The 22264-nt window shown below is 37.8% G+C and overlaps 1 protein-coding gene, 1 long non-coding RNA gene and 2 other non-coding genes across 4 annotated transcripts; 2 read left to right on the forward strand and 2 right to left on the reverse strand.

Moving 5' to 3' along the window:
• Positions 1 to 168: 168 nt before the first annotated feature.
• TRNAR-CCU (transfer RNA arginine (anticodon CCU)) lies at positions 169 to 241 on the forward strand. The gene has a single exon. It is a non-coding gene; the product is annotated as a tRNA-Arg (tRNA).
• Positions 214 to 2060, forward strand: LOC126620672 (uncharacterized). The gene is made up of 8 exons (XM_050288897.1): positions 214 to 350; positions 440 to 546; positions 822 to 888; positions 1008 to 1130; positions 1220 to 1303; positions 1412 to 1504; positions 1603 to 1696; positions 1797 to 2060. Exons 2-7 carry the CDS (start codon positions 479 to 481, stop codon positions 1687 to 1689), a joined length of 522 nt encoding a protein of 173 aa, XP_050144854.1. The 5' UTR covers positions 214 to 350; positions 440 to 478; the 3' UTR covers positions 1690 to 1696; positions 1797 to 2060.
• A 7949-nt stretch (positions 2061 to 10009) lies between these two features.
• LOC126624865 (small nucleolar RNA R71) lies at positions 10010 to 10114 on the reverse strand. Its single transcript, XR_007624249.1, has one exon. It is a non-coding gene; the product is annotated as a small nucleolar RNA R71 (small nucleolar RNA).
• Positions 10115 to 15389: 5275 nt separating this feature from the next.
• LOC126621188 (uncharacterized) lies at positions 15390 to 16394 on the reverse strand. Its single transcript, XR_007622822.1, has 3 exons — positions 16300 to 16394; positions 15653 to 15727; positions 15390 to 15565 (listed from the first exon to the last, which is right to left on the reverse strand). It is a non-coding gene; the product is annotated as an uncharacterized LOC126621188 (long non-coding RNA).
• Positions 16395 to 22264: the final 5870 nt, after the last annotated feature.

Consider the following 22264-nt stretch of genomic DNA (forward strand, 5'->3'; position numbering starts at 1 on the left):
GCCACGATTAGCGCGAACAAACATATTAATGACGAGGAACACATTTTTGCTATGTTACCAATACTTGTACTTTGTTATTCTGCCCCAGCCTGGCTGAGGAAGAATTATGGGCGTACTATACTTAATTAATTCGTGATAATATAGTTTAGTGGATAGATTGACAAACAAGCGCCTGTAGCTCAGTGGATAGAGCGTCTGTTTCCTAAGCAGAAAGTCGAAGGTTCGACCCCTTCCTGGCGCGCTATTCATATGTTTTGCTCTTTATTTTTTGTTTGTCCTCAATCGAAATCTGGTGCCTCTAAAACCCTAGGAAGTGGCAGAGCAGCAGCCAGGAAATATATCAACTGCTGGTAAAAATCCATCTGCTGATTTTCTTTTTGATTTTTTGTATTCAATTCAGATAAGAAATTTAAGCTTCAATTCAATTGTTGTGTTGCAGATTTGCAGTGCAGAAAGTCCGGAGCTTGAAGACGCAACAATGAAGGAGTTTCAGGTCAATGGGAACACCCTCTCTCTTGCTCTCTTCACTGAAGTCACCAACTCCAAGTACTCTCTCTCTCACTCTCTCTCTCAAGTTTTTAAACTGGCTTAACTGGGTTTTACTTTCTCATGCAAAATTCTCCAACCCCAATTTTGTTCCCCTGGATTTTCCCACCAAAACCTTGTTTAGCTTGAGGGTAAAATTGGGTATTTCGTTACCAAATGCCAGCAGGAAAATTTTGTTTCTTTTTCGGGATCGATGACGGTTTTCATAAACAATTTGAATATGATATCGAATTATCGATGCTATGCCAGGGCCTAATAGAGTCGTTATCCTGCAGGGAGCTTCTTGATTTGATGCAATCAGGGACACTAAACCCGGAAGTTGCATTCCTGAATGCTTCACTTGTATGATTCCGTGTACTTTAACCGCCTTTTGTTTTGCCTTCAATGTTGTGTACTTCTTTCTGCTGAGATGCTTGTTATTGCGTTTCTCTAATGTTTGCCATTGTCCGCAATGGAAGCAGATCCCGGATGTTTTCCCTTTGCTTGCAGCTGCACATAAGACGCTCGTATCTAAGTCTCGAGAGTCACTGACGACGCGCACTCTTCATTCTGAGCTTGTTTACAATTACTCGGGATCCAAGCATGTAATTCTCTACCAATTAACTAGTTTGCTTTATGGTCCATTGCTTCTATTGCTGCAAATATGTAACCCCTAGCTTTGATCGTGGCTTAGATCACAGAGTCCTTGAAAAGATGTGGCATCTCTGAAAGCTCGACTTATGTGCTTGCCGCTCGTTTCAATGCTTCTTCTGAGGAGGTAAGATCGCTGTCTCATGGAAAGCCTGGTAGATCAAGCGTTGCATTGCTTCAGTATGTCAGAAGATTGTTAGCCATTCCGATTTTAATATTGTTCGTGTTATAATAGATAGAACAAAAGGCAGTAGAGAAACTTGTCAATGGAAAAGAGATTGACTTGGAGGAGTTAGCAGCGAGAGCAGATCAAGCCCAAATACAAAAGGTATACATGTATGTTGGTCTCTTTTTATAGTGGCAATGAGTTCCATTGCGATGGTGTTTCTAGTTAGTGATCATCGAAACTATTTTTTTTTCTTCTAGCACTATAAGATAACAAGCGTGGAGCTAGGGATATCGTCACTTGCCGATGCTATTACGTGCAGGATTGCTTCTCGCGATGCCTTGTGAGAAGAAGGTCGAAACTTGTTTATGTTCTATCTGTTTTCCCTCAAGTTTTCTTGTGCCCGACTACTTTGATAGATTACATCTCTGACTAGAATGAGGTTGATGTTCAGGGAATCGAGGGCAGAATCGCAGAGCTATGTTTGTAAGGTGGCAAAGGAAACAGAAAAGCTGTAGCTTATTATTTCTGTTTGGGCAAATTCAACTGTCTGCTGTAATATGTAGAATACTTTTAGGCAAAGCCGAAATTTGGAAGACGTGATTATGATATAGCCTTCATCCGGTAATGTAATCTATGATTAATTTAACCTTAAATTGCAGTGATAATGTGGTTGTAAGTTTTGTGACCTTCTATTAAGTCGCCTGATATTATCAAATGGAAACCTGCAACCAATGGTTCCTTTATGCCGCTTCTACTTGAAACGAGTCAATGAGATTCGTTGTTGCAAGCCTCTCATGATTTGGTCTAGGTTTGTGCAGTTGCCACAATCCGTCCAAGAACGAGTTTTATTCTGCCTATGGCGATTAGAGCTCGACCAACTGCTATAAGATGCAAAGGTAATCTCCCCCTGAATGTCGGCAGTTAGCCCATCTGTGTTCTTTCTTCGTTATTATCATGTTAATGATACTATGGGTACTTGTTTTTCATGTGCTCTAACACACTGAAGGAAATGGTGTCGTCTTATACAATACTCCGCACTCTCTACTCATTCATATGGCTTCTGCTAAGTCGTGGAAATAAAAACATAAAACAATCGTTGGTTGTCAAAGAAATTGGATTGGATAACTCACTAGATTCAATACGTAGTAAGTACATTCGCCTCAGCACTCAAAAGTCATATGTTCAACTTCATCCATCCTGAATATCTCACAAAGTTAAAGTGAGAGATTACGAGGTTCGTCATTCGATCTTTTACATATTTTAAAATTTGAATTTTATTGTCGTGCCAAAACTAGCTTGAACTTGTGTGCAAGGGCCAACACATTACTACGACAAACTATCATGATCCACACTTACCAAGTGTATGATTCTTTATCATTACCGTAACTCATTACTCCACGTTCTCTCAAACTGTAACAACTTCGAGAAGTACCCTTGTCTTCTTTGGCAAACAAATAATAATATATGTTGCTGGACATTTGTGTCCGTTCACGGGTGCGTTTGGTACGTGGGACGGGACGGGACGGAACGGGACGAGGCGTTCCGTCCCGCGTTTGGTGCGCCAAAAATGGGTGGAACGGGCTGTTCCACGGGACAGATTTTGGGTGTTTTTGCGTTCCACCTCCCCCCCTGGGACGGGTTTGTTCTACGTCTGTGGAACACAATGTTTTATCATTTTAAGACAAATATACCCCATGTCTTTTTCAAAAATTACACCTTCGTTCCGTCCCGTTCCGTCCCGTCCCGTCCCGTCTACGTACCAAACGCACCCTAATTGGTATAATTGTTAGGTCATTGATTAAAATTCAAGTTCATGTCAACCCGTAATTGTGCGTAATATCCCATGAAAGTTATGATATTTTCTAATTGCTTATGTGATTTTTATATTTATCATATCGTTTAATTTTTTGCTATTTTGCGAAACCATCACGTTAAGAAGAATCACCATGGTGCATGAACCCCCTTAAATCTAAACTTATGCATATTAAATCGAAAATAGTTGTTTGTGATTTTTGGTGATAAACATGTCTATATCATATGGAGGCTCCAATGATGCCTCAATCTCTATTGCGCAAAATCCTAGCAGCTTTGTTGCAATTGGGCTTCCAGAAGTAAGCCCAACCCGACGGCCAGAAGGGCATCCCCATGCATTCCAGTCAAATGCCAAATTGCCTTTTCTGTCAAGAGCCCAACTCATATTTTAGTCGAATATAAAACCCGCATTCCAGTTGAACGCACAATTTTTTTACTTTCCAGTCAAAACTAAATTCATATTCTAGTCGATTATGTGAATAGCCCAAATAATTCATTCAAGCTACATGAATTGAGTTAATTTGTTTTGAGTTTCAAACTCACTTGACTTTTTACAAATATTTCCAAGTCAAGAAGAAACAAAACACGAGCCCAGTTAAACCCATTAACATGTGCCTCATTATGAGTTCACATCTTTAATCCAAGTTCACACCCTTAAGCTCATATTCACCGAATGAAAATCCGAAATTTTTTTTCCAAACCAAACATTTAATCCGGTTTTTACATCTATTTTGATTAAACTTAAAGTTTTAATCCACCTATTTACTGGCAGAAAAGATGTCAAAATTGAACAAGTTGGACTTTACTACTCTTCATATCTCTGGCACTAATTACCTCAAATGGGCCCAAGATGTCAAGATACACTTCAAGGTGAAGAAGTTGTCAGAAGCAATCCTAGATGATGCAGCTGATGAGTCTTCGAAAGCTAGGGCCCTCATCTTCATTCGGAAACACATTGCAAAAGCCCTGCAAACCAAATTTTTGGTTGAGGAAGACCCGAAGTCCTTATGGGAAGGCCTAATGGACTGTTTGATCACCATAAGCTGTATTCTTGCCTCAATCAAGAAACAATTCGTATAATCTCTGCTTCCATGACTTTAAGATTGTTGACAAGTATGTCTCTGAAGTCTGCCGAATCCAGTCGATTATGAAGTTTTGTGGTAAAAAACTCATTGATTTCAACCTGCTGGAAAAGATCTATTCCATCTTTAGTGCCTCGAATATTGTGCTACAACAATATTATAGAGAGCAGAACAATTAAAGGTTCTCAAACCTCACAACAATTTTTTTCTAGTTGAGAAGGACAACTTGCTGGTGCAAAACTATAACTCTCGACCTACTTGTTCCAATGGTGTTCCATTGCTTGAAGTCAGTGCGAATATTTCCAACGGAAGGACAAGGAATCGAGTCAATGAGAAGGGCTAATTATCCTAAGGTTTGAATAATAACAAGGGGAAAGGCAAGCAAGATTCGAACCAAGGGTCCCAAGCTTGCAAGAAGTCTAGAACATCATCGATAAGGTTAATCGTCTTGAACCAAAGAACAAGCCGAATCTTTAATTTTGTTGTGGTTGAACTGATCACTAGCTAGCACTTGTTGTGCTCTACTGATGTTGTTGATCTCCATAACAACTGTCGTAAAAAAAAACCAAACTTGCTGAGCATGACAACTTGGAAGCCGAAGCTGTGTAAAATGACACGGTTGTAGTCGTTTCAGATTTCATTGAGCAACATGACTGCTAATGAATGTGATTGGCATGTTGCCAACTTAGAGTTTTCCTTAATGTTTTTGGATAATCTCTATTTTACTTTTGGATTATTGGCCCATTTTGGGAAACTATTGGTTTCTTAAGCCCTTTATGGTTATTGTTTTGTTTCTTTTGAAATTTTTATTCTCAAATAGTTTAAGCTGATAAAGTTTACCTTGGAAAACTTGTTGTGTGACTTAACTTAAATTTTCATAGGAATGTCCCACGAAGTTGATTGTTTGGCAGTTAAACAACACACACTGGTTTATGTAACCGCGTTTATTTCCTCAATTTCACGCCTACTGTATCCTGATGACAACAATTGGTGGCCCTATGTAACTAATAGAGGGGCATGGCAAGACCCAACTCATGTTGCCCAATGGTACTTTGCTTACCATTAACGAGGCCTTATATCCTTCCCGTTGCGATCGAACATTGTTGAGTTTTAAGGACATCTGAGCGAAAAATTTCATTGTGAAACAATGGAAGAAAATGGCGTTCTTTATCTTTGCCTCACTTTCACTTCATGCAACCAAAACCTAATCTTAGAGAAGTTGAAAGCACTCTCATTGGGTCTCTATAGGACAACTATCCAAAAGATCGAGGCAAACCTAGTCATTCACCTGAAGCCAATTGATTCGAACACTTTCCAACTCTAGCATGATTGGACACCCTGAAAGGGAGTATGACGTGTCCCATAATTCGTGCATCATCCATTGGTAAAGATGAAATACGTGATCCTGTCAATTACATTATGTGAAGCTTGAAGCCATCTTATGAAAATAGCTATAAAGAGCACACCACTTTCTTAGAAAGGATCCAAGGAGATATTTATGGACCAATGCAACTGCCATGTGGACCTTTCCTCTACTTTATGGTTTTAGTTGATTATCCACAAGGAATGCTGCATTTGCAAGATTTGTTGCCGAGATCATTAAGTTGAGGGCACATCACTTGGATTATCCGATAAAATCTATAAGACTAGATAATGCCATGAAGTTTACATGGAAAACGTTTGACGATTATTGCAAGAGTTTGGATATTGAAGTTGAACATGTAATCACTTCTGTCCACACCCAGAATGGCCTAGCAGAAGCGTTTATCAAACATATCTAGACGATAGGCCAAACCTTGGTAATTGAGGTCCAAGCTTTTGAGTTTTGCTTGGGGTTATGCAATAATGCATGTAGCGAATTTGGTTAGATTGAGGTCCACTAGTACCCAACCTTTTTCTGCGCAATAGTTTGTGATAAGGTACATGCCAAATGTATAATGCGTGTTTGGGTGTCATATATGTGCCAATTGCGCTGACATAACATTCCGAAGTGGGCCCTCAACGGAGGAAATTGATTTATGTTGGTTATGTGTCCCCTTCCATTATCCATTACTTAGAACCCTTAACATTAGATTTAATTACTTCCTAATTGACTAATTGTGACTTTGATGCTTCAATTTCTGTTAGGAGGAGAAGGTCACACTCGTGTTCTAAAAAAACGTCACCAAGCCTACCATAACCACTACCACCACCACAAATGCACAATCCCACCTTACACACCATCCTTACTGTTGCCACAACCAACAAAAATCTAAATTGAAAAATTAATTAAATTGAGGACCTAATAACTAAAATCCCCAAAATGGCAAATCGGGTGACTAACAAGCATAAAAAAGAAATAAAAAAGAAAACAAATTGGGGGATGTTGTAAATATGATGGGTGTCCACACTTGCCGTTAATCCACTAAGCTACAAGTGGGAATAATGTTTGCCAAAGCTTGCCTCATACGATTCTCATTTTCTATAAATACAATCCCACACAACATCAAAAAAGGTGGTGAGGTTTACGGGTGAGAAAGGAAGGAAAAGAAAGAAAGAAAAGAGAGGAAGGAAGAGGAAGAGAGAAAAGAGAGGAAGAGGAAGGGAGATAATAGAGAGAGTTATCTTAATACTCTTATTATTTCAGATTATAATGAAAGCACCACTACTGCCCCGATGACGTACTCCAGTCACACTGACTGTAGAGGAACCTCGTAAATTTTGTGTCTTGTTTCATTTATTCCACTGCACCCACTGTCGATTTTACAACACGTTATCAGCACGAGAAGCTCTCATATCAGTGGAAAGCACAACGCCACAAATCCTGTTCACCTCCTTTAGCTGGAATCTCACAGATAAGAAAACTTTTTCATTTCATCTTCAAATATCAGTACAATTGATTTTCTTGAAGCAACTATATATATTTTTGTATGACTGTATATCATCCTTTGTAGAAGCAAAAGAGTACAGACTCAAAATTCGTAGAGAATTTGACAGCCATGTAAACAGCATTGGAACTCTAACTTACGGACCTCAGATTGAAATACTTTCTTCTTGAAAGTTGTTTGTTTGCTCAGTATCTACAACATATCAAAATTTCAGAAAACTTTAACGGTGCGATCGTCGCAGATGTCTGAAATACCAAACCAATTTCCAATTTTCGGCAGAAAACTGGACAGCCACCTTATGAGTACCAAAACTCCATTTCAGTAGCTCAAATCGAAATTGTTTTTTCACGAAAGTTATTTGGTATCTTCTTATCCATATCATACTAAAATTTGAGCTAAATCTAACGGTTTGATCTTCTCATAAGTTGCAGACACTCTTGACTCCAAAACTTATGGGAACCGTTTCGACTTTTTTGAAACTCACCGGAGGAGGAACACCAATTGGAATATATTGTTACTATTATTTCCTGAATAATCAAAATGACTTCAGAACTGTGAAATAAAAATAAAAATAAAAGGAATAAGACAAAAGAAGTGGCAGACCAAGAAAAAGAAAAAGCAAAAGATGAGGACTTAATCATTGCATTTTCTGTTTTGGCATATTTATGTGCATGGTGTTGGTTTAAATCCCATGTCACAAGTTCTATTTATTTAAAGCAATTTATTTACAGTGGGTAGAATTATTACCCTTTGCTTTAAAGCTTTGATATTTATGTGCATGGTGTTGGTTTAAAGCCCATGTCACAAGTTCTATTTATTTAAAGCAGTTTATTTACAGTGAGTAGAATTATTACCCTTTGCTTTAAAACTTTGATATTTATGTGAATGGTGCTGAATCAAAGCCCTTGTCACAAGCTTTATTTATTTTAAAGAAATTTATTTACCATGGACAGTTTTACTGCTTATTGCTTTAAGTTTTGATGGTACTGAATTAAAGTCTTTGTCACAAGCTTTATTTACTTAAATGCAATTTATTCATTATGGCTGGAATTACCGCCTATTGCTTTAATTTATTTATTGTACTTACCTTTTGTTACGATAAGTATATATAAGGCTCAAACTTCCTTGATCAGATCAGAACCTGAAGTTTCTTAATCCTCGTCATATAAAATGATCGGAAGTTCCATCACGCAAAAAGATCAGGTATGAAGTCCCTTCATCCTGAAGATCAGGACATGAAATTCCTTGATGAGTATCGTAAGTTTGATGTGACGCAGTGCCTCACCTTAATTCTAATAAAAGCCATAAGAGTCTCAATCTACAGACTATTTAATAAGGACCAGAAGTTCCTTATGTCCATACTCTTTGCAGAAGCATTTATTAAGAGGATGAAATTGATTACCCGCGCTCTGCTCATGAAAACAATATTGCCAGTTTTGACATGGGGACATGTCATTTTACATAATTCATTATTAAGTTTGGTTGAGACCAGTTACCAACCATCGATATTTCTCAGTACAACTCGTGTTTAGGCACCAGCCAAACATTACACATTTACGAGTTTTTGATTGTGTTATCTATGTGCCTATTGCACTACCACAACGTACTAAAATGAGGAATCATCGCTGATTGGGCATTGATGTTGATCACCATCTATCATTCAATATTTGGAACCCTTGACTAGGGATATGTTTACCGCATGGTTTGCGAACTGTCAGTTTGATAAGACAATATTCCCGCCGTTAGGGGGAGAAAATATCGTTCCAAAAGAATGATAAGAAAATATCATTCCAGAAGAATGATGAGAAAATATCATTCCAGAAGAATGATGAGAAAAGACCGATCTAGAAGAACAAAGAGAATTTGTCTTTTGATTCACGAAGCAATCAATGAGAAAATGAAATTTGAATAATTGAATGATGCAACGAAAGTGATGAAATCATATATACTTGCTGCAAATGTGCCTACAAGAATTGATGTCTCTGTTGGACAAAATAATGAGACAATAAATGATTTATCTGTTGCACGCCTGAAGTGTGGCAGACTTTTAGACTCAAAAGGTTTAGTCATTTGAAAGAAGAAGAATATGGCACTACTATACTATTACATTCCCGAAGCATAATTGTTGCATGCCAGAAGCATGACAGTCGCCACATGGATACACGTCCTAGATAGGACAATCCACAGACATGGGAATATTGATGTCTCATGCATGGAGCATGATAGACGTATAGGTTCCAATGACTCAACTCCCGAAAGTGGAGATTAAAATCCAAGCTCTATAACGCTCTAGAAGAGGTTATGATCCGCATTCTCTAAATTACGACTATCCTGGAAGAGATAGTGTAATGCCCTTAAAGAGGCAATGGATATCCAAAGAAATAAAAAGCTTTTATGCATGCGCATTGATGAGTAGATTTTATATTATATATTGTACCCTAATCTGAGTATATTTTGGTTAATATATTGGAAGAATTTTGATACTTTGAATTGTATTTTCAATATAGGACTTTCGACTTCCTCTGGAGCAAAACAGGACCAAATGGACGAATTTTGGAGTAATTCCAGTTGGAGGACGTTCGTTAGTCACTTAGCGTGATCGTATCAAAATTTGGGATTTTTCCACCAAACGGTTATTTTCTGGTATGTTGAATATTCTACCTACATTTCATGGGTTATCATCTGATGATCCTAACATGCACGTTGCAGAATTTTTAATGGGGTGCAAAAACATTTTGGCGAGGGGATTTTCAGCCGAATCTATTAAGCTGCGTTTATTTCCATACACCCTAAAAGATCAAGCAAGGAGATGGCTCCTCACACTCCCATCTGGAAGCATTAGTACTTGGGCCCAACTCAGTGAAATTTTTTTAAACAAGTATTATCCGGCTTCTAAGACTCTTGACATGAGAACTCAGATTTTATCTTTTGCCAAAAAACCAAATGAGGAGTTTCATGAGGCGTGGGAGCGGTTTAAAGAGTTGATTAGAAAATGTCCACATTCGGGTATTAACACTACTGATCAAATGCATATATTTTTCAGAAGGTTGAATATGACTACAAAAACTCTTGTCAACGCTTCATGCGGAGGTTCGTACAAAGACAAAAATGCACAAGAGGTTTGTTTGTTATTTGAAAAAATGGCAGCAGATACACAGCAGTGGGCAGTTGAGCAGCCACAATCTAGGTCAGCTTTTGAGATGTCTACTGGTTCTTCGTATGTTACAGCACAAATTGAAAAAATGGAGAAAAGGCTTGATGCAAAATTTGACATGTTATTACAGAGAATACCAAGTTCCCAGGTTGCTGTATAGCAGCCCTTACAAGCTGCCTGCAACATTGCAACATGATAACTCAGGATTTTATGAGCTGCCCACATAAAGATGTTTCTCCAGATTTTACAGCAGAGCAGGTTAATGCATTTAACAATTTCTAGCGCCCCCGATATGACCTGTATTCTAATTTCTACAACCCAGGTTGGAGAGATCATCCTAATCTAAGGTGGGACAAGGAACAGCACACTAGGCCTCAATTTCAACAGCAGGTACAACAATCTGCTGCACCTAAGGCTGCTTGGGAGGTTGCAATTGAAAAATTGGCAAATACTACCACTCAAGAAATTCAAAATCTACAGTCAACAGTGAAAAACATGGAAAAACAGATGGGGCAGATTGCTTTGCAAGTTTCTGGAAGGGCACCAAGTACATTTCCCAGCCAAACCGAATCAAATCCAAGGGGAGGTGCAGATTGCAAGGTAGTTAGAGTTCTACGTTCCGGTAAAAGTTTTGATAACAGGGATGAAAATTGCGTTCAAAATTCGCGGGTGGCTTCGCAGCCAAAAACAGATTCAGGGAATGTTGAAAAATCTGCCAATTCGAAAGATTCTGAACACTCCTTGAACAGTTCCGAAAATGGTGCAAATATTGTTGCGGATCGCGTGTATGAGCCACCTATGCCTTATCCCGAAAGGTTGAAGCCTAAAGTTAAAGATCAACAATTGACAGATTTTATGAAGACTTTGTCTAAGGTTCAGATTAATCTACCGTTAATTGATGCCATCAAGAACATTCCATCTTATGCCAAGTTTTTAAAGGATGTTTGCACAAAGAAAAAGAAGCTCTTTGATTTTGAGAAAGTGATTCTTACAGAACATGCATCGCTGTTCTACTACACAAGTTGCCCCCAAAGAAACAAGATCCAGGGAGTTTTACAATTTTATACACAATTGAAAATTCTAATTTTAAACGTGCTTTAATTGATTTAGGTGCTAGTATTAATTTAATGCCTTTTTCTGTTTTTCAGAGATTGGGACAAGGAGAAATCAAGCCTACATTAGTTATTCTACAACTAGCGGACCGTTCAGTTGCTTATCCTAGGGGAATTATTGAAGACCTAATTATTAAAGTGGAGAATCTTTATCTTCCTGCAGATTTTGTGATTTTGGATATGGATAAAGATATGCAAACACCAATTATTTTGGGACGTCCCTTCAAGGCAACAGCTAGAACATTAATTGATGTAGATGCTGGAACACTTACACTTAGAGTGCAAGATCAATCTGTTGTGTTCAGTTTATTTGAAGCTACTAAAAGGCCAGGTGATGTGCAAGACTGTATGCGTGTTGATGTGCTTGACAACATATTACATGCTGAAATTATGCCACGTTTGACATTTGATCCACTGTTAAATGTGTTGCATGGGTTTGAGAATAAAAATACAGAAGATGAAGAAGTTTTTGAGTATGTTTCAGCTTTGGAAAGTGTTCCTTTTCAACCCCCACGTTGGAGGCATGTTTTTGAGAGTTTGGGGGAACCCAAAAAGCTGTTGCAGCCTTTTAAGGTACAGCCACCTAAACTGGAGTTAAAGGTGCTTCCAAAACACTTGAAATATGCTTATTTGGGTGCATATTCTTCGCTGCCAGTTATTATAGTTGCTGATTTATCATCAACAGAAGAAGATAAATTGTTGCGCATTTTAAGGAGTCATCAAGATGCAATTGGCTGGACTATAGCTGACATTAAGGGGATCAGCCCTACAATTTGTATGCACAAAAATTTGATGGAGGATGGAGTAAAACCTGCTATTGACGCTCAACGTCGTTTGAATCCAATTATGAAAGAAGTTGTTCGTAATGAAGTTATGAAGCTTTTAGATGCTGGGATGATCTATCCCATTTCAGATAATAAGTGGATTAGTCCAACTCAAGTGGTGCCAAAGCGTTCTGGTATTACAGTTGTGAAGAATGATAATAATGAACTTGTGCCTACTCGTTTGACTATTGGGTGGCGTATGTGTGTTGATTACAGAAAGATCAATGCAGGTACAAGAAAAGATCATTTTCCATTGTCATTCATTGATCAAATGTTGGAAAGGTTGGTTGGTCGTGCTTTCTATTGTTTCTTGGATGGCTATTCAGGGTACAACTAGATTCCAGCTGCCCCTGAGGATCAAGAAAAGACAACCTTTACTTGTCCTTTTGGGACTTTCGCATATAGAAGAATGCATTTTGGTTTGTGCAACGCGCCTGCCACGTTTCAGCGTTGCATGATGAGCATATTTACCGGGTTAGTTGAACATGTAGTTGAGGTCTTTATGGATGACTTTTCTATTTTTGGGGATTCTTTTGACCAATGTTTGCGGAATTTATCTCTAGTTCTTGAAAGGTGCATTAAGACCAACCTAGTGTTAAATTGGGAAAAGTGTCATTTCATGGTTAAGCAGGGAATTGTCTTAGGCCACTTGATTTCTAACAGGGGTATTGAAGTTGATAAGGCTAAAATTGATGCAATTGAAAAGTTGCCACCCCCAACAACTGTTAAGAGTGTTCGATCTTTTCTAGGCCATGCCAGGTTTTATAGACGGTTCATTAAAGATTTCTCCAAGATTAGCCGACCATTGTGTAATTTATTGGCTAGTGATGCACCTTTTGTTTTTTATGAGGCTTGTTTGGAGGCTTTCAAGAAGTTAAAGACACTCCTCACTACAGTACCCATTATTGCAGCTCCTAATTGGAGCCTACCTTTTGAATTGATGTGTGACGCATCAAAGTATGCAGTGGGAGCAGTTCTTGGACAGCGGAAAGATAAGCTTCCCCAAGTTATATATTATGCTAGTCGAACCCTCAATGATGCACAACTAAACTATGCTACCACAGAGAATGAATTGTTGGCAGTTGTTTTTGCATTGGGAAAATTTCGTTCGTATTTAGTTGGGGCTAAAGTGATTGTTTATACAGATCATGCAGCTCTGAAATATTTGTTGTCTAAAAAAGATGCTAAGCCACGATTAATTCGTTAGATTCTTTTATTGCAAGAGTTTGACTTAGAAATCAAAGATAAAAGGGTTGTGAAAATGTGGTGGCGGACCATTTATCTAGATTAATTATTCCCACAACTTCCGAAGAGGATTCCCTACCATTAAGGGAGAGTTTTCCAGATGAACAGCTATTTGCAGTCCAATTCTGTACACCATGGTTTGCTGATATTGTTAATTATTTGGTTAAAGGTGTAGTGCATCCAGATTTAATGTTGCAGCAAAAAAAGAAGTTTTTATCTGATGTCAAGCATTATTTCTGGGATGAGCCATACCTATTTAAGTATTGCCCAGACCAGATTATTCGCAGGTGTATTCCTGAAGCCGAACAGGAAAGTGTTTTAAAGTTTGCTCATCATTTTGCTTGTGGGGGACATTTTGGGCAGAAAAGAACAACATAAAAGTTTTTGCAGAGTGGGTTATTTTGGCCTACACTTTTTAAAGATGCATATAATTGGTGCAAGGTTTGTGATAGATGTCAAAGAGTCGGCAACTAGTCCAAAAGGAATGAGATGCCCCAGCAAAGTATATTAATTGTTGAATTATTTGATGTTTGGGGTATTGATTTCATGGGACCATTTCCATCTTCCCATGGGAACCACTATATTTTAGTTGCTGTGGAATATGTTTCTAAGTGGGTCGAGGCCATTGCAGCACCAACTAATCAGGGATCAGTGGTCATGAAGTTCCTCCAAGGGGTGATATTTCCACGTTTTGGAATTCCACGCGTTATTCTTAGTGATGGGGGGAAGCATTTTATTAATAAACCATTTGCTAATTTGTTGGCAAAATATGGGATTAATCATCGTGTGGCTACACCTTATCATCCACAGACATCTGGTCAAGTGGAAGTTTCAAACAGAGAATTAAAACGCATTTTGGAGAAAACAGTTGGTTCAACACGTAAAGATTGGAGTTCAAAATTAAATGATGCATTGTGGGCCTACAGGACAGCTTATAAGACTCCTATTGGGATGTCACCATTTCGACTCGTTTATGGGAAAACATGTCATCTACCTATGGAGCTTGAGCATAAGGCTTACTGGGCAATTAAAGAGTTAAATTTTTCGTATGACTCAGCTGGGGAACAACGTAAATTGCAGCTCAATGAGCTGGAGGAAATTCGTCAGGGTGCTTATGAAAGTTCTCGCATCTACAAGGAAAGAACTAAGGCATTTCATGATAGTCAAATTTTACAGAAAGAATTTCAGCCAGGGCAAAAGGTGTTGCTATTCAGTTCACGGCTAAAGTTGTTTCCAGGGAAATTGAAATCTCGCTGGACTGGGCCATATCTGGTTACTAAAGTCTTTTCTCATGGGGCAGTTGAAATAACTAATGAAGCTTAAGGTAACGCATTCAAGGTGAATGGGCACAGGCTGAACCATACGTGGAGTCACCCTTTGATACTGCATACGAGTTTTTGACTCTAAAGGAACCAATGATCTAGCCACCGGACTTCCGCAACGTCTAGCTACAGACTTAAAATAAAGCGCTAATTGGGAGGCAACCCAACTTTTCTAAACTTTTTCCTAATTTTAATTTTCGTTTGATTTTCTCTTTAATATAAAAAAAAAAGACGAAAATTCAAAAATGGAAAATTGCAGGTTGATTTTATTTACCCAGTTTGTTTATATATATATATATATATATATATATATATATATATATATATATATATATATTTTTTTTTTTAACGCATATTGGTTAATTGCAGGTTGCGAACATGGAAAAATAAAGCGCGTCCTATGCTGGAATCCTGCACCCAGCAGCAAGTCTACCGTTACATCAACCACATCTACACTATGCTGGGAATTTAAAGCAGTCAACATAAACAATCATTCACAGATGCAAGTTTGGGGGAGATTGTTGCAGATCCAGCACATAGACATAATTTTGAGCAGTTAAATTTCTGCAGCTCAGTTTTGCAATGCATGGAGAAGCACAGTTAAATCGCAGATCCATACACCACAGAATTGAGTACATATATTATTACCAGATCTACAACAATTCAACTTGCAAGGATATGAAATTTTACCTCCCAGATTCACCGATCTGGGCTCTTGGAAGCTTGTGCCGTTTTTGTCTATTGAAGCTGATGTTTGTCCATCCACTTTACTTCCCCTGGATCTATCAGTGATCCACCTTTACTGCACAGAGCAACACAATGAAACCATACTGGGACATAAATATCATTTTTACATATCAAAACACATCACAACCCGGACTAGTTTTACCTTCGTATAGGAGGTGGATCTGTGATGTCCGAGCTGTCCTGTTTTCTTCCTTTGTTCCGGGACCAGATTGTTGTCCTGCACAGTTCACAACAGAAAGACTAATGACACTTTGATTTTCATGATCCAGGTTATGTATCACTTAAAACACACAACATTGTGAAAGTCATTCTAGGTCTGCAGGTATTATCCTTTTTGTTTATTTGTTCATCAAATCTGGAGTCCTCCACGTTTTATGTTTTCCCTTTTTCTTGGTTATATGAATTGTTTTTATTTCTTATTCCTTTAAGTCCACCTTCGTCCTATTAATTTTAGTCCGTATGTTGTTAGTTTAATCCATGGTAAAACAAGAATATACATGATAGGGTTTTTGCTAACATTTTTGGAAGAACTTTTGATGAAATTACTACTGACATTCAAACAAGCATAGGGATGCATGTTATACCTTCAATATCGACAGATCAAGACGTTCACGATGTGCCATGCTTTCTGTCCAGCAACTTTTCAGTTTGAAGAATTCTTTCTCTTGGATCTGTCATGGATCCGCTTGTTCTGCGCAAAATACCACACCGGTCTAATTACATGCAGGCATAATGAAGCAACGGTCTCACAGAATGGAACCCATCATGAACGAAGTACAAGATCGTTACTTTCCTTATTTGCAGAGGCCGAGATATTTGTCATTTATGCTGCCTTCAGGGACCACTGGACCGGAAGCTCAAGGTTGTTGTCTCTCGGTTGTACACTGGAGTTGAGGGTCATTTTTCAGTCACAATAGTGGTTATTATTCAAGTAATAGATCATAGTCAATCAATCAAAAGGGTTACGGTTTCTACCTAAAAATTTGTAGACCCATGAGGCTTGGGAGACACATGGTTTGGTTGAGAAGAGATGGCGACTCAGGTCATTTTCCTTGTGTTGTTTGTCTCGGATTTGACACTATTGGGGGTCTTCAAACAGATAACACGACATGCATGTGTTAGATTTTGTTCCATTTCTCTAACACAAATAAATCTGAACAGAAAATCAAAAGATTTGAGCCTGATTTACCCTTCACACTGCAGCTTTTCAGATTTCCCACCACGGCCAAGTACTCACGGAGGTGTGTTGTTGCTGGGTCATGGAAGGCTATGGATGCATCACTTATAGAGGTTGAAGGAGTTGTTGTGAACTGGAGGTTTGAATGGATGGTTGAGCTTGAGAGTTTTGAAAATGGGAAGAAATCCGAGAGAGTCTATTTGGTTTGTCTAAAGATAGAGAAGGTTTTTGCGTTTTTGGGAGTAATGAAGGAGAGAGAGCAGAGATATGGGGTCTGAGAGAAAAGAAAGAAGGAGTAGAGATGAAATGGGGAAATGAGAGAAAAATGTGAGAGAAAGAGAGGTCTTTTCAATTTAGAGAGAAATGGTTTATGAGACAAATGGAACATAATGGAGCTTTTCAGTTGGAATCCTAAGGCCCTCACCACCTGGATGCACGACACGTGTGCAAAATCTGAACGTGTCCTTTATCTGCCGAGAGGGGGTTTTGAAATGACTCTGAAATGGAGCCGTTTGGCTCTAGACTAGGTGAAAAGAGAAGAGCCGTTCAGCTCGGTACTCAAGATTTGCAGGAATCCAATGTATTCAAATAATGGTGCATGCTTTTACGTGGCGTTCATGACTGACAACCTTTCAACTTGCATGCCAGCTGCATGCCTTTCAAAGCAGGGCATCCAATGTTTTCCACTGTTGGTGCATGGGTATTGCTACACATGTGCCGTGCACATGGACTTGGTGTGTGGTCCGGATTCTCAATGCAATGGCCTCGTGTAGATGTTTTCAAAGTTTTTGTTTTAGGCTGCCATCAATCATGGCTTATTGTTCAGCGCCTCTTGCGCGTCTTCCATGTCCCGGGTTCGAAGCACATTCAAGGACGTTTTTGTTTTGCATTTCAGCGGTTTTTGTTCCTCATCCTCCTGAGTTCGACTCCCAGGTGTGTCCAGTTCCTTTCCTTTTATCTTATTTTCTGTTTTATTTGTTTTATTTGTTATTTGTTACGTTTATTTTTCTTTGTCATTTTCTTATAGTCTTTTTACGTTTCCTAGGATTTAGTTTCTATGTTATTTTTTATTTATTTATTTATTTTTTTTCCTTTTCTTCTTCTATTTATTTTCCACACCTTGAGGACAAAGTGTGAAATAAGTTTGGGGGTGGGAAAATAACATTTTAGGTTTTTAATTTTTGTGTCGGTTAAAAGTTTTCATTCGTGTTAAGTTAATATCCATAGATTATTTTAAACGTTAGAACAAATGGACATGGTGAAGGTTAATCCCACATTAGAGTCTTTGCTATTTATCGTTGCTTAGACACTAATTCATAAATTATACTTTGAACTTTGCACATCACACCAACATGGTTTGTGGGGAGTGAGATTGAAACACTTGCTTTTAGTCTAAGTTTATTTTTAATTTTTGTAAAGTCAGTTATTATTGTGAATAAAGTAATAATTGTCTCACCCGAGGTTTTGCCTAGTAACCGGGCCAGTCCTGCCTAATCAGCAATGATTCTCGCGTCAAACGGTAGAGTTATGGCATGGGGTAGGGTGGTTAGTTGGTTTCGTAGCCTTTTCAGCTCGGGTTAATAAGTCCTTAGGGGTGTTCTACACCTAGTGCCCTAAAACCCTAGTGGTTTGGGAGTCATTGACCTAAAGCTCGCTACATGGGTTGGATTGAAAGTTTAAGTGAACCGACATTGCACGACCGCTACTGTTACTGAAAAAATAAAAAAAAATAAAAAATTGAAAAGAAAAAGAAAAAGAAAAATAGTTATACTTAAAGTTAGTATGTGTGAAATAAAGAAGGACGAGAGGTAAGGATTTTAGTTGAGTCTCCTTAACTATGTGGTTCACTTTACACCAGGGGAAGTTTGTGAATTCTTTTCTAATTGATTCTAAATGGCTTAGACTCTGTGGTGGGATTAGTTGGAACTTTTGAAAAGATGTTCTAGTTTTTAAAATTTGCTATGGATTGCAACTTGAAGGTAGAAGTTTTGTCTTGGTTGAGTTTTAGCTAGTTGTCTAGTTTGTTAAGTTTTTATTTTTGTTTGAGTCTTGTTTTGCTTGAGGACAAGCAAAAAGTTAAGTTTGGGGGTATTTGATGAGTAGATTTTATATTATATATTTTACCCTAATCTGAGTATATTTTGGTTAATATATTGGAAGAATTTTGATACTTTGAATTGTATTTTTAATATAGGACTTTCGACTTCCTCTGGAAAAAAACAGGACCAAATGGACGAATTTTGGAGTAATTCCAGTTGGAGGACATTCGTTAGTCACTTAGCGTGATCGTATCAAAATTTGGGATTTTTCCACCAAGCGGTTATTTTCTGGCGATAAAATAAAGAAGCAGTGCGCAGTGTTGGAAAATGACGTTTTTGGGCTTAAATTACGTTTTTGGAGCCCAAGATGACCTCGGATGGGTTCGTGGCCTTCTGAAAAAGTGTTCAGAATATCCCAAACATTAAATCCAGCTATATTGGGCCAGTTTTGGAGTAGCTTATGGGTCAAAACATGGCTGTTCAGATTTTAGACGAATTTTATCATTTAATTTAGGGTTATGTTTCCTAAGTTTTGAGGGGATTTGGATTAATTTTGGTTTCCTAGGGTTTGTGTGGGAGGCTGGGCAGAGATATTGCTTGGCCGTCTACCATATTTCTTTACGCTTTCTTTTATGCAATTTTGGAGACAGAGAATTGTTAGGGTTTTGAAGACTTTTTACTTGAAGGTGCTTTCAATCCTTTTCTTGAATATATTTTCTATGATTTCAATTATGAATATGCGGAACTAATTTCTTTTGCTAGGGCGAAACCTTGAGCCTTAGCATGAATATGTGATTTTTATTTAATTTCTTATGATTGATTGCATGCATACTTTGAATTATTAATCACCGGGATAAAAACTATCTAATTGTCTTAATGCCTGATCACCATTAGGATCTTTAGAAAAGTAATTTGATGTAATTTTGGTCGGAAGGTTCCCTGAAATTGACGCTGGCTTCTTGTGATTAATAATTGTAATTTCACTTAGGATGAATATCACGTCTTAAGGATTGCATGGTTTTTCAAAGGATTTTCATAAAACATAATGAGTCTTTCATGTTCAGATTTGATCTGAACATCCGGACGGGTTGCATGTTGGATATACGTTTTATGTTGGAGGTTCCAAGTAGAATATGAATTAGGAAAATTTAACCTTCAAAGTGGCATGTATAGATCATAAGTAATGGGTAAAAATTCATAGGATTGCTAGGTGATGGTGGAACCCTAGTGCTTTCTTAATTTTATTCTCCCAAAACTGTTTTCTTTTCTATCTAGCTCTAATATTGCAGATTGTTTATTTTAATTCATTAATTTCGTTTTTATTTTAATTAGGTTATAAAATCAATCACCTCAATTTCTACTTTACACTAATTAAATAGAATCTGATTAGTTTCGAATTATTTAATAGTCCCTGTGGATACGACCTTGCGAGATCCGTTTATACTACAATAACCTTGTGATTCTTGCAAGTAAAATAGGAGATTTAAGCCTGTTCACATGAGTAGTAAAAATCCTATCACGCATGCACATGAGAATATGAGATCACGGATTGATGATAATCAATGGTAATTTTGGTTTTTACAAGTAGCTACTAAAATTCATCAATGAGCTGTGTTAATATTGAGTCACGTTCTTTTGTTCGTCGACAAAAGGAAAATTATTGGCCAAAAAATGGAGAAAGGCAATTCCATTACAATTTTGTAAGAACGTGGAAAAATGGACCTATATACTTGAACAATACAAATAGCCAAAATATGTTGAACCAATGAGGTTACATATGGGCATTTGTAATATAGTGAATTACACTCACATGATATGACACAAGATTACTAATTGAAACCTGAAATTATACTCTTGTAAACAAGTTCATATGAATGGAGAATTATATACGAAGGGTTGTGAGTCGCCCACATTATATCTCCATAAGTAAATCCCTCAAGTATACATGGGAGCAAATTGCTCTATATAAATTCCAAAGGAAAATGTGTCATGAAGTGTAGAAAATCATTGAAGGATTCAAATTGCTTGAAGTAAGCCCCCGAGAGGTAAAACATAAATTATGTACTTAATACCAATGGATGGTATAAATTGCCTTAGTGAGTACTATCATTATGATATTGTTGCAACATACTAAAATCTCTTGCAAGAGTCAATGACATTAAATTAGAACTCCTGAAGAGTTGATGATATTAAATTGAGACTCCTGAAGAGTTAAGAAAGATTATAAATTGTTGAGAGAAATATTATCTCGAGCTGCAGATCGAACAATCTACCAACACGAATCTTATACATGATGCTTATGATATTAAAAGAACCATATGGATCGAAGATTATGAGTTGAATACTCAAATGATGTAGATACTAAGAAAGATCATTTATCTTTGTGAGGGTAAAGATAAATTAATATTTGGTCCAGAAGTATCACATCTTAGTGAAGTATATGCTTTATTGTATTTGGCACAATACATTGAATGAAATAAAACTTATCTATTAATATCTCCAAGAAATTATAGATATGTACATGCACATGAGTTAAAACAAACAAATAGGATGGAGCCTTTACAAAGGTTGCTTATGTGAAGCCTCAGTACTCGGAAGTACCCCAGATGGGGGAGGCACTGGAGATTGATCATGTGGTACCCCAGTACTTAGCAAAACACCAGAAGGGGAAGACATCAGTTGCTTTCGAAATCTAGCAACGAACCTCTGGTGATCACTTTGAATCGGACTTTTAGATTCCTGCAGCTGGTCGAGCTTTCTTATCATGCTCGTCGAGTAATTATTTGCAAGCACGTGTAACACCCTATTCTTGTGCTTGAGCCCTTTGATCTCTTGTTTAAAGCTTGCCACCTCATCCATCAATGATTCAACTTGGCGAGTTTGAGCAAGTAGGCGTTGACTTATATTGGATATAGAGCCCACACATTGAATACTGAGAGCCAATGAGTCTTGAACGGCCAACTCGTCAGACCGTTTTGAAAGGATTCTGTTATCCTTTGGAGTGAGAAAATTCCTAGCTACCACAATAGTGGTTATGTTATTCTTCATCACAGAGTCCGCAATCGTAAGATGACCATTAAAAGATAAGAAGGACGGGCGCCATATGTTATCCTGACGCTGCTTGTTTATATCACTCCTAAGACTCAAATCTAAGCAAATGTTAGATGGGCAAGTCATTTTCAAAAATGATGAAGGAAAAATGAGGTCAAATAAAATTTCAGAAGTGCAAGAATGAGGAAATTTCTCAGGCAGCAATTTTCTAAGCATACTCTTGAACACAATTGATGTCTCTATAAAAGAAGAGGCAATAAAACCACTCATTCAGAGATCAAAGAGGCATCGCTCTCCGAATTTCAAAAGCCAGATTTTCCTGAATAAAGTTCGTTGGCATTTTTCAGACGCAATCTCAACTGTTTTGGATATCGCGTGCAACTTTGTCAAAGATCTCTGACAAAGTTGAAAACACTTAAATCTTATTGTTCTATTTACACCACAGTTGCTGACAAGAGTAAAAGCACATCGCCACCACTTGCTATTA

The sequence above is a fragment of the Malus sylvestris genome, chromosome 5 (genome assembly GCF_916048215.2).
Source record: "Malus sylvestris chromosome 5, drMalSylv7.2, whole genome shotgun sequence".
NCBI classification, from domain to species: Eukaryota; Viridiplantae; Streptophyta; class Magnoliopsida; order Rosales; family Rosaceae; genus Malus; species Malus sylvestris.

Coding starts and splice junctions, on each gene's coding strand:
- LOC126620672 (XM_050288897.1), top strand. CDS start 479: ATGAAGGAGTTTCAGGTCAATGGGAACACCCTCTCTCTTGCTCTCTTC. Junction 547..821: donor ACTGAAGTCACCAACTCCAA/GTACTCTCTCTC, acceptor GTTATCCTGCAG/GGAGCTTCTTGATTTGATGC. Junction 889..1,007: donor CATTCCTGAATGCTTCACTT/GTATGATTCCGT, acceptor CAATGGAAGCAG/ATCCCGGATGTTTTCCCTTT.